Raw genomic sequence first — 20,530 nt, 5'->3', positions numbered from 1 at the left:
AAGAAACATCTGTCTGTTTTTGAAGCAATCGAAATACTGCACCCTTATCGATAAGAATTTTTAGTCTTTTAAACATCACTTTATTTGAGTTCACTTTAGGCTTCTATCGAAGGGGTGTAATTCCATGACCCTTTCAGCGAGTTATAATGTGGTCTAGAAGGGGTCCGTTTGAACGAACGATTTATCATTATCCCGATAACCTAGCGACGATACGATGCGCGAACGGTCTGTATTTGCGCGGGGATGTATGATTTACTATTTCCTCGGCGCATCTGCTCGTTTAATTAACGTTTCTCCGATGCCGTTTCGAAGATACGATCGGTGCCAGGAAACAAGCGCAAGATGTTACATGGAAATCTGTCTGTCGATATCAACCTACAATTATAAATGTCGCGCATTCTTCTGTTAATTTCTGTTCATAAACAAAATATCTCATTAAAACAAATTCTGATAATATAAATATATTACTAAAGGATATTACATAATGATATTAATGAAAAATATCAATAAAAAGTATTGCTGAAATTAATTTTGATAATTTTGATATTTAATAAATCTGATTATTTATTTGTATATATATTTCAAAATTGTAATTGAAAATAAGTAGCAGTCTCTCAATATTTATGAATTTAATTATTACATTTTTATCTTGATACATATTTTAATGCGAACTTTATCGTTGCGATAATAGTCACGAGTCACATATATTTTTGGTTGCGACTCATTTCGGATATTATTACATATAGTCGTGTGTGGCATCGGATGCGCTTAAAGTGCAAAGTTCTCGAAATAATGGGCGCTCGACTGCGTTTTTCAATGGCTCGTGCATCAGCTCACGCGCTCTCTTTTACACCCATATTCTCTCTCTCTCTCTCTCTCTCTCTTTCTCGCGGCACGTGGTTTAGAGTAATTACACGGCGGCGGGGAGGACAAGCATATTGTTCGGTTGCGAAGGGTGGTTCGGGTAACCCGCGGTAGGTCGTGTAGAGTGGGAGTATATATATACGAGGGCGTGGAGTCGATCCGATGATGCGTGCGGCAATTCACCCTTCGAAATCAAACCACGACGGGAGAATCGTGTCGGAAGATAAATGTCTCGTTCGCAATTCAAAATTTTCTCTAATTTTTCTTCTCATCTCGAGTCTTGTGTGCCTTCGCTTGTTAAACATCATATATTTATTAAAAAATTTTTTAATAAAACAAATGAGAGAGGGAAAATGTTTTTTTTTTACAATCTTACGAAACTTGTTCGGTAAATATTAGGTTCCTACGCGAAGATGACGATTAAACTGCGATCGGCACTGTATGATTTGAATGATATTATTAAAAAAAGCTCACTGCTAATTATTTCTTGAGTGATTCCACACCATCTGATAACAACACGAAGCGAATCTCTTCGTCCTTCATCGTTTAAGTAACAAACATCTCTTTCTTTTCACTCTTTCTTTCGAAGGAGCTTTTTCGTGAATGGCAAATGCGCGACAGCACGTCGACATATAATCCATTCAACGGGGAAACTGGGGGGAGGGAGAGAGAGGGAGAGGGAGGGAAGAGCAGGGCGCACAATGCCGGTGCCTCGTATCTTTGGTATCTCTTTGCGCGGAGCTCTCATTGTGACCACGGGGCGGCATAGTCAGCTATTATGTTTATTAAGTTGGCGGGGATGTGCTGATTCCAAGAGAGAAGTCGACGACGGTGGATAAGTGGGGGCGGGTGGATGCCCTGGGTGAGAGAGGGCCGGATAGTGTAGAAGCAGAGGGTGTATTGTCCCGTGCATTGTCTGCCCCATTGTGCGACATCACGGCCCGATAACTGCCGATAAGGCCTCGGCAATGCTCAAACTGGGGAGGTGGTGTGTGCCGCTCGTTTTCGCGCGCGCAAGTAGGAGAGGAGAATATAAAACGAAAAATATAATGGAGAGAGAATGTGTGTAGGCTGGAAAGAATATCGATGTGTCGTGCGGGAAAGGCGAACGATTCGATCTCGTCCGCGGCCGGCTTCTGAATAAACGAATATAATCGTTTCGATCGTAATCAGATATCAGCGCGCAAAAATTGAAATTATTTGCAATCTAAATAAATTAACGGATGTATTTTTTTTGTGTACTTGTCGGATGTAATATGATATATCATTATGATATATTTTGGATAGGACACTGTAAAAGAAACTAAAAGTTCAGATAAAATGTCTACATTTTCAGATACTTTTTTGAACTTTTAGAAGAAGACTCTGATGATTAAGACAGATTGTCTGAAATTTCTTTCGGGCGCACAGATCTGAAAATTCAGATAAAAATAAAAATGCCTGAATTTTTAGAAAATTTTTTACAATACATTACTCCATTTTTTTCAAAATTTACAAACTAATTTATAGTAATTTGATAATTTTTTATGTTTTATTCTCGTTCTTATTAAGATGTGCTTTCCGTTTCAGATCCTTGGCTTTTGCAGCGATGTGGTTGAGCAAGTGGCGGATGCATCCTTTCATCCTTTTAAGTCTGCGCAGCGAAAGTGAGTGAGTAAACGTTTAATTTTGCGCTCGCTACGTTTGATAAAACTGTTAAAAAGAGAGTATCATTGGCAAAAGGTTAAATTATTCTTACAAAGTACGAACGTCAGTAGAAAGAAATTAAAGAGTGTTATAAATTGTGTTATAAATAAAATAGGATATAAATATGTTCGCAGAGAAGGGTTTAACAATATTTCTCTGCGAGACATGCAGCTACCAATTTTAAAAAAAATGAAAAATTAATATATTATATAATATTATAAAATGATATACTTTTTTAATATTATACGATACAAGATGATATAATATTTTAATTTTATTTAAATGTTTTGCACCGTATATAAACAGTCTCTGTGTAAAGAAGGCGGAAATTACGACGATCAATGTGTCATTGCGACATTTTTCGCCCCTATACTTGCGCTATGTGTTATGTTGACGTTATATTGACTCAATACACGCGTTGGCACGAATGTCGGGCGTTGCTACCGACCGTATATGAATAACAATCAGAAACTATAACCCTCCCGCGATATATGATGCTCATAATGTATGTATATATACGATGGCCTTTTACGAGCCGTCGCATTTTTATGTTAATCGTACAATCCTAGACAGACGGGAAGGACCGCCATCTCTCCTTTTGTTATCTTATAGCGCAAACAGTGATCGTCGTCCGAATTTGTTCCGCGCGAACGCTGTAAATAGGAAAGGTCATCCCGCGGAGGGTGGGATTACGAGGGTGCATGTGGTCCGAGGCATTTTTTTGACCGAACAAACGTCAAATATGAAGGGTGAACCTTTTTTTTTTCATGGATAAGTGTAGACAGATTTGGGGTTACTGGGACATTGACCGGCTATTTGAGCGGTGACGTGGACGTTTATGGGATTTCGTTGGTACATGCTTGCTTTATTTATTTGCTACCCCAAAAGTATAGTGACGTAATCATATAATACGCGTGAGAAATTATTCGAATGTTAAATTATCAGAATAATACTGATTGATCTGAGAGATGTATCATTATTTTTTTTCGTCATTGAAGTATCGTGCTAATCGCTGAATATGGCTCGTTTAAATTCTCCGCACGTGAGAATTGCATTGAGACACGAGGTGAAAATTTGACAGACATGTTCACTACTAAATGTGCACGTTGACTAAATTGGACCAGATATTACTTTGTTCGACGACTTAATATCCTTATGTGGACGTTTCATGACGCGCGCTTCAGTGATTCATAGCTCCTCTTGAGAACGTTGTAGAAACGCAGGCGACGTTTACGAGGAGTTATAGAAGGAGAAAAGGGAAAGACGGAAGTAGATAAGGAGATAGAAAGAGATCGAAAGAGAGAGAGAGAGAGGAGAGACGCGGAGCCGCGGCGGCGGCGGCGGCTGGACGTTTTATGCGCGCAGCGCAAAAGATGCCTTTGAATCCTTAATTCCCTTTGAAACTCTCATTCTGGGAGCAAAATGGCGAGAACGAGGCGTATTCTTCGGCTGAATGACGTATTGAGCGAGTTTTGTATGCCGTTGCGTCTGCGGGCGGCTCATCCAGGGCCCTATGGCCGGCTTATACGTTATATACGTATTGCGTTCTCTCTTTTTCTCTGTCCATATCGCGCGCGACCGCGATGATCCGTGTGGGTTCGCGCGTCTTTTTTCCCTTCCTCGAAATCCTCCACCCTCCATTCATCGTTTTTCGGCAATGTACCTTCGCGATAGAGAAAAGACTGTCATCTGTTTAAATTCTTTAATTTTTTTTTTTTTTTTTTTATACTTAGGATTGATCACGAAACTTTATCGGAGTAGATGAGATTATTCTTTAGTAGAGAGGGTAACATTGAACTTTTCTCTCATTCGCATTATATTAGCCTCTGACAAGTACCGCATCGCGATAATATTCCCATTGCCCGCGAATATCAAGCATCCCGGAATTCCGGATGGGATTCGCGGGGGCCATCGATCGTTCCCCGCGGAAATTCGCGCGCTCGTCTAACGAGACAGTCGGCAGCGAGATTCGACGACCGCCGTTGCCGTCATCGAGGTACAGAAATCTCACGACGGTACGCTTCAAGAACTCGGCATTATCGGTTGGGTTTTCTCGCGGATACAATTTCCCGACGCAATTTTCTTTTCAGTCGGCCCCGGCGAATCCAGCGCACGCGCGCGGGTTGAACCGTGGGTGGCAAATGGCAAAGAGAGAGTGAGAGAGAGAAAGAGGTACGCGGTGACGAAGGGAAGGGTGCAGAAGGAGCGGGAGGGGGGAGGTGCGGCGCAGCCCATATTCGTGCATTGTGGCACGTTCCATCGCGTTCTCAACTGAACTGAACTCGACTCAACAGTGGAGGACACAATGGGCGGTATGAATAAGTATAACAGACAGACACCGGTACAGACAGACACAGGTAGCTCAGGCCGCAGTATGTGAATGAGGAACCCATTTGATAACACGCCTCCACAGCCACCCAGGTCCATTGTGTCGCTTCCTATTCAGCTGCTCTATGCCCTCTTCTCCTCCTATCCCCCTCTTTACCATTCCTCTCTATTTCTCTTTCTCTCTTTCGTTTCTCTCGCTCTCCGTGCTCTCCGCTCCCTCCTCTCCTCCTTCGCCCGATTCGCCTTGCTCCACCGTTGACGTTACCCCTCTCGCTCGCTCATTCTCGTTCCAATATCATCGCAGAGATCTTGTCCTATCTGTCCTGCACCTGTATTATGCACAGTGGAAAAAGGCAGACACGGATTCGCCGTGCCGACTTCTTTTCCTTCATTTCGATCGCGCGTCAGATGCGTAAGATCGGATTTTCTCGCGTTGCCGGGTTGAATTAGTGACACGAGATAACGTACGAAAATTGCTAAGAATCGACGAATAGAAGAAATGAAGAACTTAACTCGCTATTATATTTCAAATAAATTAGATATTCTTATTTTCAAAAGTAGAATTATTTTTGGCGTACGATAAAACTAATAATTTAAGAACTATTTTTAAAAAATTTATAAGTATTTTTAAAAATATCAAACTGATTTATTTTACCATATCGATTACCATATATTAATTTATAAAGAAAAAAGAATTTGAAATGCTCGAATAGTGCCAAAAATATTGAATTTTTATATTTATCTATCTATTTTTATCATCGTTCTTTTTTCAATGGCACGTATATATGCGCGTTTTTTAAAAGTAAAAGGATTATACCCATTCACGGAACCGGCATAACCAGCGAATAGTTCTGGATGCGTAGCTGGACCAGCCGCGGCTCGCGCATACGTGTAAGATTCTACACCGAGAGAGAGAGAGAGTGAGAGGAAGACCGGGGCGGGGGAGGGGGGGGGGGAAAGCACCGACCAACAACAATGAGGCAGAGACAAAGCCCAGGTACAATGCTGATGTTGAACTCGACTGATTTCGACGATTTTTGGCCTTTGCATGTGCATCGCGCGTTACTCGACAATGATTCCCGCATACGTAATCATCACTATAGCCGCGGAACTCGGGTACCCTCGCGACAGTGGCTCTCACTCGCGGCCTCTCTTTCTCCAGCGCCGGTTGAACCTCTTTGAAGAGCGCATCTTTGAACGAGCCGACAATGTATCATTAAGATATACGGCCGTTTGTTTAAAGCTCTCAAGCTCCGACTCGTCGAATAATAGTTACGAGCGATAGGCAATTCACACATTCGTCGTAATATATTTATTAAGCGAGGATCGCGTTCGGATATTTATCACACATCGGAGTAAGCTAAGATACGATCGATTATGCATAGAGAGTTTTATAAAACGCGGTTTGTAGTAAAAAAATTAACATTGTAATTTAGAGTTATAGTCGTAAACAAATGTTTTTCTTTTAATGCAAAATTTCTTAAATCCAATAATAATAGTAGAAAAATTGCAAACTCTTGATTGAACAAAATCAGTGGTAAGATGGTAGATGGTATAGGAATGATCGGTACAATGTCCAAACATTTGCTATTTGATCTTAAAGACCTATATGTTTCATCATGGTTCAAGATTCATTTCACGCTTCGATCGATGATCCGAGAAAGGTGACCACGAGTCCTTACAGTGATTTGTGATTTTGCACATTATACCCACAATCCTACATTATATGCACGTAGTATCAATTGCTAAACTATTCCTACAATAATTTAAATTATTGAAAAATAAAAACAAAAAGATGATAATTATAAACATAATACAATAAACACATACTACATACATACTAAAAATATATATATACATTTCGAGAATAGTAAAAATAATTTTATCTACGAGTCAATAAACTAATCATCCCTCGATACAATTTAAATTAATTTGACAATTTTCTTTTCAAAACGTTAAATATATTTTAAATATATTTTTTATATTTTATAAAATTAAAACACAAATTAAGCGGTATCCCTTTTGGTCCTTTCTCAAAAGGCAGATAAGAGATGAGCGCGCGTGTTTCATTCGATAGATAAAAGATTCAATTAAGACTTTAGGCTCAGTAAAATTTTGAACTTCCGCGATGCGCATTTGACGACAGTCTTCGTCGGTCACGCGGAGCTTTTTCCGAGACTCGCAAAGGGTGAATCCTGATCGATTGAGCACCGCTGACCGCACCTGAATAGATACATTGTGCCGAGGCGGCCTATTGACGGGCGATTGTTCCCTCAACAATAACAACAATATCTGAATAGTCGTCCTGCGCATCTCTCGCGCGTTGCACGCACCCACGCATCCGCGCGTGCACTCATGGACGGGGCGCTTTCAACGTGCGTGCGTGTACCGTGCGTTGGTGTGTGTATGTGCAACGCGTGCGGCCTAAAAGGTTCTCGTACACCCCGCGAAATATACGCGCAAGCGATATAAACGCCAGTGACGTATTTAGCAAATTGTCGGGGGGCCAAACGCGACAAATCGCGAACATCATTCCTAATCTTTGATCATAACAATCGAACGGTTAATGATTCGCAGAATTGTAAAAATTCAGGCAAATCGAATATGAATATTATCGTATGTTAGCAAAGAATATCTTTTTTTTTTATAATTTTCTTATAAAATGAGAACGAATTTCTTTTTTAGTAATTGATTTATCTCTTTCGATGCGCGGATATTGTGAACCGTGAATACCGGGCGCGCGTGTCAGATAAGGATTGCAGAATCGCATCGCACGTGCGCGATACAGACGCAAGTTTCGCAAGTAGTGGTCATTTCCGTCAAAGTGTTGGTCGTTCGAGCGGGATTGTGGATTGAATCGGCCGCAGCGCCACGCCGGGTGTTACGCTCGAGCTGAAACAATACAGAGGCACGAGGGTCCGAGCGATCAATCCCCTTGTGCGGCTCGTGAAACGGCACTAATGCCTTTCGCGCGAATTTACACACTAATTCGCCGAGTCCGCTCATCTTTGACACGGCTCAAGTATCGCTGCCCCGTAAGGCCCCTGTTGATTTTGCAACACGCGACAATATATTACGGCTGGAAATTTTTAATTTTGGCAAAAAAATTGTAAAGTCCCTCCCCTCGACTCTTTGCGAAAGCGTGTACGAATGTAATAAGATAAAGTAAAGACGCGCTACAAGTAATTTTCATATTTTTGAATAAATGTTTTACATGATTTTATTTTGGTATAAAAATGGGTATAATTATGATAGCGCAACAATTGAGATATATAAAAATTGTTTATGCAATCAAACAATGGTCAAGATGTACATGCAATATGTGCCGTCGTAGAATTGTATATTATATCCTTCGTAGCAGGTATTACATTTACCGCGAAAATGTAAGGATTGAGTTTTTTCGGCCGTCTGATAAATTGCCGATCGTTCGTGATATTGCGTGATACACGATATTATTATCTATCGGTGCGTCATTATATAACGATGCTGCATAAAGCGTAACGGCACTTGTTCATACGATTGCAAAAATGTAAAACGATTGCAAAATGTAAAACGATACACGATCGACTTACGTCAATGACAATCTTGACAATGAGATATATCTTCAAATTATAATAAATTTTTATATAAAGAAATACATATAGAGTACATGTAGAAAAATTTTTGAACAGCGTGTTGCTTTACAAAATACGACTGCGAATAAACATGCAATTTTTTTTTTTTTTTCCAGTCGAATGTTCAATTTCTTATGTTAGATCGTCATACCGTGCGTAAAGGATCTAATATCGTTTGATTGTTCGATGAAAGCCGGTTATAGTCACACGATACTTTATGCTCGGACGGCTTTATAAAGCGCTGATATTCTTAAAGCCACTATCGTCATTCGTCCGAAATATAATTATGTACATACGCACTATAAGCTAAAGCTATCCCATTAGAGAGGGAATTCCATAAAAGATGGACGAATCATACAATTTGAGCTGAAAGTTAATTTCTTATCGTAATAAAAAAAGATTTCAGTACCGTATAATGTTTAAGATTAGACGCTATAGAGATCTTTGATTACCTTAATTTATTTTTATTCTGATTTACATAAAATTTATTTCAGCTCTTATAATTTCACTACTTTCATACGATATAAAAATGTAGAAAAACTCTAATGACCATTGCAGCCCGTATCCGGTAAGGGAACGTATATTATTTAAATATGCATATACACTTGAATTTCTCGCCAATATATTCTTCAAATATACGAGTAATAAAGTTGTTAATAATTGTGAATTATTTTTATATTCACGTTTTATATCGCAAATATCGCGTCGCATTATTTCCTTCCAAATATTTAGATCTATACATATATCTTATATATATCTATATATGTGTCGCTCGATTTACGATACGTCTCCGTTTCCGGCTGCCGCTTATTTGGTCTATTGCAATTTAGTTGCCCACGATGTTGGACGTTGGGTATTACTAATAACTGTCGCATTAATTATTACACGGTCACCTCGATTAAAAGACGCATGATGATTCACAAAATCCACATTCGTCGCAGCGTTTCTGTGAAACACAATTCCGATCATTAAAACTATGATTAAAGTTTAATAATATTAAAAAATTTAGATTATATATATATATATATATATATATATATATAAAGTTTTTAAATTATAGAAGATAATATAACACGTATACACACACAATTTTTTTATACGTGTATAAAAGCTATTGTATTATACTACATTATATTATTCAAATTAATTTTGTATTAAAAATTTGTTTCTTCTGGATGGAGAGGCTATAAAATATTGTTATTTTATACTATATCATATAAATACACACCATTGAATAATCATCATGTGGCTGCTCCCGTGCTCGGTAATGCACCGAACGATTGACTATAATGTTTTGAATCTCGTATCGAGACAACTTTCGATCTGTTCTTTCCCAATTGAACGATGGCCTGATATTTGCTCCTAAATTCAATATATCGCGCCCTCCGTGCATTATGCGAAGCGATGGTGCACTTGTCTGAAAGGAAATTTTTTTTCTTTATTTTTTCTTGCGCATGTGTACACTTATAATTAAAAAAAAAAAAAACTGTACATAAGTAATGCAAAAATGTTTGGGCGCTAAGATCAATAATTATTATAAATACGACTGCATATTATCTTTCTTTGACTAAATATATATTCTTTAGAAAAATAATTTTTTCGAGACATGTGCTAATAAATAACATTATAAATACGATTGCACACGCATCATCTTGTTCTGATTAAGTTCTAAATTATTCGGTAACGCGCGCAATGTTTACCTTCTCCTTGTACGGAACTTTGGTGGGAGTCTCTGGTCTCGATGAAACTGGCGTTAATTCGGCTGATGCTGATTCGCCGGACAGTACGAGACTGCTGATGCCGCTGGTCTCGCTTCCGGTACTTGGAGAAGAAGCCCGTGCGGAATCGGGTGAATTTCTCGAATTCAGTTCGTTCTCGAGCTTAAGAAGCTTCAGATTCAATGTGGAAAAGTGTTCTGGTTTTAGACCGACCAATGGTAGCGTTAACATCAATGCCATGATTCTTGTCTTGTTAGCGTACCTCGTGTTGATGTACCTCTTTTTAATGTGAATACTTTTTAACTTCGACCTTTAACTTCGAAATGAAATTTTATGGTAATATCGTCGTAATATTTAAAAGACCACATTATGTCATTTCACAAATTTTGACATTTTATAACTTTTTTGTTTGCATCAAAATTTTGCATCACAGCATTGTTCAAATCATTTAAAATGCAGAAAGAAATGCATATATGTTTATAGTTATAGTAAAATCTAATTTTTAATTTGCACATTTTACAAATATCACAAAATTTTTTATTTAAATCATGCATAAAACACACATATGTACGTTTATTCTTTCTCATCATTTTTTCTCTGTTTTTTTTTCTTTTTTTTTTTTTTTACAAACGCGTTAGGGAAAAAATATAATCTAAAGTCTATTCTATATATGCTATATATGTGTTTGCAGGTAGATATTCAAAGCATATTATTCCGTTTCGAAGAATATTATGATTACTTACGTTGTCTCAATTTACTCGATATCCTATTAAATTGATTATTCCTCACTATTTCTTGTAATAAGATTTTCGCTTTCGACATGGATTAGTGTAGGCGCTTTAATCGTGTGAACCGTTAGGACTTCAGTAGACAACTGAATGTCCTGCTTGTATATATTCTGATAAATCTATTTGTACATATATCTTTTCGTATGAGAACACGTGATGATAAACATGACCTTAACGTTATTATTTGAAGCGCCCGTAGAAAATATTCGATTATATGCTGTTTCATTTAACGTTAAATATTAATAATAAATAAATATATATTTTTTTAAAAAAGAAAAAAATTAAATTAAAGTACAAAAAAAGTGTAAATGTAATTTTATATTTGTATTTTTGATTGTTTGTATCTGAAAACTATAAGAGATATTAACAGAGTGGAACTCTTTTTGATATAAAATCTCGAGGGTAGAATAAAGATTATTGAAAATTGAATTTTCTCATGAAATCGTATTGCTTCATTACTTGAGAGAACTCCCTTACCGACGAGGTTGGTAAAGCCATTTTCTGGTGATACCAGCAGCCTGTTTGATACCAACGTACCACAACTCTGGTACAGTGCCTATGGCACACGCTGTCTTCAGCAAAGCTGCAGCAGGCATCTTAGCCTGCAATGTAGTCTGCTTTGCCGACTGCAATTTTGCGTTTTTCTCCTCTGATATTATTTTATATAAATTAATAATTGAAACTATATATTATCAATAACATTTAGGAGATGATTTTACATAATTTCTAATAACAACCGATGATAGCAGATATCATTATAATAATTGTTACCATACGCGGGGCACAATACCGATAAAAGATATTTAGGATAACTTTGCGATTCCTTAATCGATTATTCATCTCCTTGCGAATTTAATTACTTGATATACCGATAGGATATCATTGTATTAAATATCTCATATTATAATTTCTAATTTTTATTATTTCTTACTGCTTTGATGCATATATTTGCATTTAAATATCTTTTTGACGTTATATCTATTTTATTAAACACAAAGCAGATTGTAAAAACACGTGCAATAGAATGTCCTTTCTTAGATATACTTGATCGAGCTTTCTCGCAAGCACTATGTAAGGATCTTATTCTTTATATAAGGTAGTTAGACACAATCGAGTAAGGTGGTCTGATGCTACTCAGTAAACGTTACTAGCGATGGGCATCATTCGATGAGAGTCTTCAGCCATCGCTAGGACAATGTTGTGTAGTTGCGTCCTTTTCGATCTTTCAGCTAACTCGGTCTCACAGCACTCGGTGGACAACAGGCGCTTGTCGGACCCCATGGTTTGAATCCGTGCGAGAATCGTGACGGTTGGAAAGCTGCTAAAAAAAAAAAAATGTTTATACAACATTGGAAGGAAATTGTTGCGCCTCTCTCTCTATATCTCTCTTTCTCGTTAATCTTGATGTGCAGTTGTTCTGTAATAACAGGAAAAAAAAGGCGAGGAAAAGAATCTACGAGAATTTAAGGAGAAGCCCACGCACATATACATACATATACATACATATATATATCATATATCTTAATGGAGATAAAATTGTGGAAGCTACATAGAAGCAAAGAGGAAGCAGCCCAGCAGCCAGCTGTCCCTTCCTTAACTGATGTGTTGGTGAAGGCAAATCGATAGCGTCAAAGGGGGAGGTGTTGTTGTTTATGGAGGAATTTATAGAATGAAGACTCCAAAGTTCTCACTCCTCTCCAAAATTATATATATATGTATATATAAGCTCCCCACGATAGTGTTGATAAATCGCGCGCCGTTCTTCTCTACTTTGGTATCTTCCTCTAAAAGAAGGGAACGAAGAGAGCTGGTGGTGGGCTTGGTCGACATCGTTGTTAGAAAAGGAAAAACAAAACACGGTGGCACTCTCTCTCTCTTTCGCGCAGTCTCCTGATATATAATACTCGAAATGCGACTTTTCTAGGACTTTACTTTGATGTTCTCTTCTTCCCTCTTATTAATCGACCGGAATAAGACCAACGGAAGAAGGATGAAATTACTCCGAATGATGTAAAATGTTAATAGAGACCAATTAATAATGGTGCTCGCACTAGTAAAAAGGTGTGAAGAAACGGCGGGGGAATGTTTCCCGGAGCAGTGTGGCTTGTGGCGACCCCGTGGATTCGTCGCCGCCGACTGGATGAGAAACATGCATCGTCAAACGAGAAGCAAGCTTTTAATGGATATCTCAGGCTCTTTATAGAACTATGGAATTCAACTTCTGCGCGATTCTTGAGTTGGTTGATTGAGGGGTCTGATTAGTGTCTGGAGTACTGGAGATCGATGTGGTTGAAAGGTGAAGGCGAACTTAGCTTGAAATCAGTTGGGATTTCTCGCGTACTGTAGTAACGACGTGGACCACCATTTTGCACTGAAACAGAATTTTTTTTTTTTTTTGCTAAGGCATCTTATGTATTTTCACGAATGTAAGACTGATCACAAGTGCATGCGACATTAGGTCAATTTTCTCGGCACGTTTTTGAAAGGCTATCGCTTGTGAAAGATTTACTTTCTATATACCTGGATTTCGTGTTACCGACATAATTCTGGTTTCGAGTTTCATGGTTCGCCGTCAGAGAGCCATCCTTGATATTTTGAGCTCTTTACGAAAGGATTTTTAGATTTAAACTTTTATATATAAGATAGATCGTTCTTATAAATTTTACATTAATAAGTGTACGGAACAAATTTCTAAATTACATATATTTTTAAAATTGAAATTATAAATTTTTTTTATAGTTGTATACGTACATTACTTAGACAAAAAAAAGATTTAATAATATTTCACGATATAATTACTTTATTATTGATGTATCGAAATATAATTGCTTTATTATCGATGCGATATAATTTGCGTGATGCTAACAGAGTGATATATATGTATATATAAGGTCTTTTGAAATTTTAACATTATACCTCGAGACATCCGTAAAATTATGAATGATTGAAATACATCTACTCCTGATTTTAATAATAAGAATGTTAAAAAATAACATAAAGAGGGCACGTTACTTTAATTCAATTATTTTCTTCGCTAAAGGAATATATATTTTAGATGTGATTGCCACTCTGAACAAATTTATTATATAATCAGCCACGGTGCAAATTACATTGGTGAACGTGCTTCTCGTAGATGCGTTTTTAAATATTTTCCGTATACCTGATATACCGGGCGGACGTTACGCGCGGCATTATAACGCGTCGTAACCACATCGCATCACATCGCATCGCATCGCGCGACCCATCCGGTGGCCCTAGCAACGCACATGCGCCCTTCTTGGACTCTCGCTTCTCCGGTTTCTCTCTCCGGATGGTTGGGGATTGGCCCGGAGTAACACCCCCTTATAATGGGTTCACCCGTCCGCGTCGAGTGCTAGAGCGAGATAGAGAAAAAGAGACAGAAGGAGAGAGGAGGAGAGAAAGAGAGGATAGGAAAGACAGAGATGGAGCGAGGCGAGGGAGTCCGGGGGAGAGACGTAATTCCGTGGTAGCGAGAGAGGAGCGAGAAAATCGGACGAGAGCGAGAGACGACGCCGGCTGCGAGGGCCGCGCGCGAGAGGGATGAGGGCAACGGAAGCCATATTGATTTCCCTATGTTTCCCCGTGTTGTTACTATAGCGCCAAGCGAGGGTGCGAGGAGTAGGCAGGTACTACCCTCCTCGACAGCCACCCCGTTCTTCTAACTGTCGGTTGTCCGGCAAGAGAGAGAGAGAGAGAGGGGCTGTGCTGTACCACGGCGCTCGTGTATATATCCTGTCCCCGTTTCTCTCTCCTTTTCTCTCTTGTTTTCTCCCTCGTTCGTCCCTTTTCCTACCTCGCCGTTTTTTCCTCGCGATCTTCTGTTTTGCGCGCCAAGTATCGCTCGTTATTTTCTCATCGTCTGCTTCGCGTTGTATCGTATAGACCAAATAAATGACTTTGAGCGCGGATGTTTTCGAAAGCGCCAAAATATATCATCATTGATTTTGCGGTGTATTATCGTAAAAAAATTCCCGTCGTTTTAATATGTTCACAGCGTGGACGAATAAAAGTATTTTCACCTCACGATTCGTAATCGCGTATCTTTGAAAAGTTTTAAACGCGGAAAAATAAAAGATACGACTACAAGACAAACGTCTATTCAGAGGAAGATTTATTCGCCATTGTATAATATTTTTTGCTGCTTTGAGTTTCGCGTTGTCGCATAATTTGTAGAGACGAGAGAGTCGCTAAAACTACAAACGGTACGCTTTTATTCAGCTTTTTCGGCCACGAGCGTCGAAACACGCCGCTGCGAGACGCGATTCGCTCATTAACGAGAGCGATCGTTCATCATTTCTGCCATAACATCGCGTTTCGTGGTCATGCGTGAATCGGACGTAACGTTTTCCCCTTGAGGAACGTTCTACGGACAGAAGGTATCCAAGGCATAACCTGGGTGGTCCGATATCAGCTGCGCAGCTTCCCAACGCGCGCCGCGCGTTTTCCTGCGCTTTTCTACAACGATGTCCTAGCGCCCTTTCCCCGGGGTCGCGGAGCAAGAGAGAAAAAGAGAAAGAGAGAGAGAGAGGATGGTTCACGGTTGGAATGAGGGAGACGGAGAATAGTGCGGTTGTTACCTAGTGATGCATGGCTCGGTAATAGCTACAATACAACCAGCTTACAAGAGGGGTTCCGCTCCCATACCGCCTCTCGGCGACTTGAGATTTATTGCCTCCGGGCGGATCGCGGATTCCCAGATTCCCCGGTTTGCTCTTATAAATGACTCCTATTAATTGACCGCGTGATGGTAGACAAGGAAAAAGGGAATGCCCGAGCACCTGATCCATTTCCACGCGGATGATTCCACGACGCAGGTGATAAATTATTCGCATTCAGAAATATTAGAGGTACATCGGGAAATATGTATGGATTTTAACGCATATTTTCGTATTAATAGTTTGATCGTCGTTGTAAAGCGCTATCTTTGTAATTTTTAACTTTGACAAAAATGACGATCTCGATCTAATTTTACAATGTTGACTCAAACGAAGGAATGCGGTATAAGCGAAATGGCCACGCCAGCTCGAGATGGACGCGAGATTATCACTTCGTCGCGGTAATTCGCCACTGGCGTATTCGTACTCGACTCGTGTGTCCGCTCGAACACGCGTAAACAAAAAAAAAAATACAATTTACTCTTCAGCGTCAAGCAGAATTTTCCGCGGTTGAAATTACCGCTTTCATCGCAGCCGCGCGGTCAATTTAGCCTGCAAACTTGCCGACATACGGGAGTTTGCAAGCTCGGCGCCGAGCCGAGCTGAATGGCGACCTCCGTGAGTGTTCGTTTCTTTTCTTTCTTTTTTTTCCTCCTCCTCCTCCTCTTCCTCCCGCGCGACGCGCACGATCGTCCGGATTTTAAAGTGCCAATCAAAAAGAAGGGGCTGTGAAAAAAAAGCGGAGAAAACAAGGAGGAATATTCGATATCATTGGACCCGTGCCACGGCCACGTGTCTGACGCGCGGAAACAATGAGAACTAGACACACTCGCCGGGTGCTAGCACGAGCACGACAACCCCAACGCAAGCAGCCGGCTATATAACGAGAGAGAGAGAGAGAGAGATCTCGGCACTGTTAAACGTGTCCTAATGCATTTAATGGCGAGTTCTCGTGCGATCTTGTGTGCGATCGAGAGAGGGTGGCGCGCGCGCGTGGGTGGGCTGCGTGTCAAAACACGCGCGTTCAAGTCGCACGCGATCCCCCGTAAATCGAAACTGAGATACAGATGAGGAACTCTCCTTCCAATTATTACGAGCGTTTAACTGTATAAAACAAAGAGAACTTTTAATTTAATCATAATTTTCATAAATATATCATCTGAAATCTAAGAGATACATGAAATAATTATTATGTAAATAACAATAATTGTTTATTATATAATTACGTTACAGCTTTCTCTTCATGGTATTCTGATTACCTTGAACATATTTGTAACATTCCGAGTAAATTACGACCGCTCGCGGATAGTGTTTCGACTCGTGAAATTTATGTAAAATCATGCGGGTCTTTCTTCTCGTCGGTGAGATATGTGCGGATCGTGTGAACGTGGTGTGTAATAACGTAAGACCGAAGGTTGCAGGTAACAGACCGCGCCTCTCTCTCTCGCATCCTCATAACATGTAAAACACCGGGATTACGGGATAATAACCACAGGGCGCTGGTGTTTGTAAACTTTACAGTTTGCCGATTTACTCTACATATCCAACCTTGTCGGGTAGTTAGAGCGGTCAGGAATATGCGAGTGAAAATTCTACATTCGTAGAGATTAAACTGTCATAATGTACTGCTACAGCGAACTACATCCGCGAAAGTGGTAGATCTATTTCTTGATAGTACTCTTTAATTCAGGTAATGACATTACGAGTCAAGATAGTGCTTGATGAATTAAATTTAATTTAATAATAAAATTTAATTATTTTACATAAAAACACAGAAAAAACGCGATTGCATATATAAACGAGCAATATAAACGAGTATCGCATAAAAATTGTTGTAAAATTATGACATTTTAAGATAAAAAAAATAAATTTGTATATTTTATTAAAGATTAATAGCACATACATGATATTGAATTATTTTTGTCTAATTTAAATTTATATACAACATTTATATTTATAATGCATTTTTCATATTTTTATATATAAAATATTAGAAAAATTACATTTTATAATAATACAAATTCAACTTTTATTTAAAAATTTACTTGCGTATATAAAGAGATCACAAGTAGACACGACACAGCATTAAAGCTTCTAAATAAAACGCGAAGTTAATAATCGAGCTTGTCGCAAAAACGTGCCGAGAGCAGCGGAGCGTTAATGAAACGCCACGGTGGATCCACGGGGTGGCGGCGGCTCTCACACGTAATTCCCGCTGGCCGAAGACCGCGCCAGAGTGGACACGAGGGATTCTGCCGTAGGGTCTACCACCCGTGGCTTTAATATCGCTTTATTAACCCACTTTGGACGCAAGCCTGATTTCTCGGATCGGTGTATTCTATCCCCCCGAGCGCGAAACCTTACGTAACGCTGAATTGTTGGGCTAAGGAGACGAACACGTGGCGAGGATCTACCGTAATAAATGGCGCATTACCTCCTCGATTAATCTGCCTGAGGACTGACGAAATATATTAATTTTTATCAATAGCGCAATCTTTCCGATAGAAATCTGTCAATGTCGCGATAGATTTTATATCGAAATATCCTACAGGATTGAAGATAAAATTCCGGTGAAATAATAAATGTGTGTTTAAAATTTTGCCAAAGTATCAAATTTCAAATCTATTTATACGTCTCTGAAATTTGATTTGTTCGAATGCGTTTTCACTTTTTCATGTTAAATTGTTTTGACATTTGCAGTCAACAATTCTATATATAACTTTTTTTTTTTTTGAAAAAGTAAAGACGCAGACAACAAAACAAACAGAAAAAGATTACATATAATTATATGTATTATAATTATTGTTTTATATATATAGTATAGTGTTGTTGTAGAGGGCTTAGTACGTCGCGTTGATGTGAAAAAATGATATCATAATTTAACTAGTATTGCCGCAGTTTTCAAGTATGAGACTGTAAAACCTACAAGAGTAATGCAATTGCAGAGATTCTCCGGCAATCCCACGAAACAAGGTCCTCGAATCTTTGCATGCCTGACTTACGCGGGAGCCGGCTTAACGGAGCAGGCAGGAGGCCGGCTTCCTTCAAAGAAACGAAGCCGGCAGATGTCGATCCAAATATTTTAGCCTCTCGCAATTACTCGACTCCGCGGCAAAGCAGCGGCGCAAACAAACGTCAGCAGCGTTTGTGAGCGCGCGTCAAAATTTTGCGAGAGAGATGCGTTGATATCATCGCTGTAAATTTTCGCAAAATATATATATATTGCTTACGCCGTCCGCGAAATATATTCTACGCGAATTATGCGTGTACGTCTTGACGGTCGCCATGTAATCGCGAACGTCAGGAGAGCTTAGCGAGACAAATAGAAAGAGAGAGAGAGAGAGAGAGAAAAATGTAGATCTTGCCAGAACCCCCCGGGTAAAAGGCACCCTTTTAATCCGCGCTCAGTGACTCCCTCCCGATAGACGGGAGATTATCACAGGGGTATCATACGGGGCCTCTCGAGTGTCCGTAAGGGCGAGCGAGGGTAGGAAGGCGGGAGAGACGAGAGGAACCGCGCGTAGAGAAGAGGAGGAGGAGGAGGAGGAGGGAGTACCCTATGGTTACCGGTGGCCAGAAGTGGGGCTCCCGCGGCGCGGAGCACCGCCAAATCCACCGCAAATGCCATCGAGTACTCCTTGGCCGTACGTGAGCGCAAGGGCGAACCACGAGAGCACGTGGTACTTGAACCAGTTGGGGGCCCGCTATGAGTGGTCGGCCGAATGTCGGCTGCGTGTGCACGTGGTGGAGAACGGGCGAAATAGCTCGCGAAAAAAAAAAATGAATACGCTCTATATACGGCGAACACAAACTACTACGGCTCTCTACGTACGCATATCGATGAGGGTTCCTTATATCCCCCGCGAGTGTTCGTTCTGCGAGCGCCTAACATTTCGCGTCGAAAATTATACGCTTTCTACACAGAGCAGTTATATCGGAAACATTGCACTGCGTGTTTATTTTCTCAAGTATGTATTTGTTTTTGCGAGAAAAATGGGCTGGCCTTTCTTACAATTTCTTCATTTATAATATATATTTGGCATTTGATATCCAATTCCTAGCAATTCCATCGTATTTTTTTCTGTTTCAATTTAAAGCAATGAATAGCATAATATTAAATTTATAATAGGAATAAGAATTAAAATATTGCTTATTTTCTTTCGCTAATATTTGCCAAAATGGCACAAGATTCTTTATGCAATTACATCTCTGTTTTTCCTGTCTCTGTTAATGGATATGTATGGCTATGGCTAGAATGAAATAATTAATTTATTATTATTGCTACAACTATACGTGGATGACTCGCTGTTTTCAAAATAGACGAAATTGGTTTTTCGGGTCACTACACTTTCAGTTTTATCGACTACGCTCAATCGTAAGAGAGCCGTGCGTTATCGTCGCGTGCGTTCGGGATTCAAAGTCGTTCAGGTTGACGACGATGACGAGAAATATGTATAAACAATATAGTTTATATATCAACGTATACACGCATCGGCGCGTATCGCTCCAACGGACTTCGCGAGGGTCGACGAGGGCGACGTCGCGGGAGACCGGAGGGAGCGGGATGGAGCCGGTTTGTAACAAAATCAATAGAGGGGTGGCGCGCGAGAGGACACACGGGGGGAGGAGGAGGGTAGAACGGGTGCGGAGGGGGGGAAGGGGGGAGGGGAGGACGGAAGGGTAAACGGGCCGGCGCAGGAAGAGGGTGGGTGGGTGGCTCGCGCGGGGGTGGTTCGGCAGGACGCAAGCGCACTCGGAAGACAGACATGCGGAGGTGGGTTGCGCGGGAGACAGGGGGCGAAGGAAGACAAAACCACCCCGCCGCCGGTGGCTACTCCCACCCTCTGGACGAGGCG

The 20,530-nt window shown here is 40.0% G+C and overlaps 2 protein-coding genes across 11 annotated transcripts in view; one reads left to right on the top strand and one right to left on the bottom strand.

Moving 5' to 3' along the window:
* LOC126857443 (transcription factor Sox-2) overlaps positions 1–20,530 on the top strand; it is a 264,526-nt gene that overhangs the window by 18,941 nt on the left and 225,055 nt on the right. For 7 of the 9 annotated variants that reach the window (XR_007688507.1, XR_007688510.1, XR_007688503.1 and 4 more), the window contains exon 3: positions 2,434–2,514. The gene's annotated coding sequence lies outside the window, so the exon portion shown is untranslated. The remainder of the gene's footprint in view (positions 1–2,433; positions 2,515–20,530) is intronic. The other 2 variants (XR_007688511.1, XR_007688506.1) reach the window with 1 other exon arrangement.
* Positions 8,078–11,086, bottom strand: LOC126857467 (uncharacterized). 2 transcript variants are annotated; one of them, XM_050606920.1, is made up of 4 exons: positions 10,954–11,086; positions 10,193–10,526; positions 9,721–9,909; positions 8,078–9,438 (listed from the first exon to the last, which is right to left on the bottom strand). In XM_050606920.1, the coding sequence occupies exons 2-4, from the start codon at positions 10,448–10,450 to the stop codon at positions 9,391–9,393; spliced, it is 495 nt and encodes a 164-aa protein (XP_050462877.1). In that variant the 5' UTR covers positions 10,451–10,526; positions 10,954–11,086; the 3' UTR covers positions 8,078–9,390. The 2 variants fall into 2 exon arrangements, with proteins under 2 accessions (XP_050462877.1, XP_050462878.1); XM_050606921.1 differs by having other exon boundaries at positions 10,193–10,489; positions 10,954–11,077.

Source organism: Cataglyphis hispanica, chromosome 21, assembly GCF_021464435.1.
Source record: "Cataglyphis hispanica isolate Lineage 1 chromosome 21, ULB_Chis1_1.0, whole genome shotgun sequence".
NCBI lineage: Eukaryota > Metazoa > Arthropoda > Insecta > Hymenoptera > Formicidae > Cataglyphis > Cataglyphis hispanica.
The sequence above is the reverse complement of the archived record's forward strand: the minus strand, read 5'-3'. Positions and strand labels throughout refer to the sequence as shown.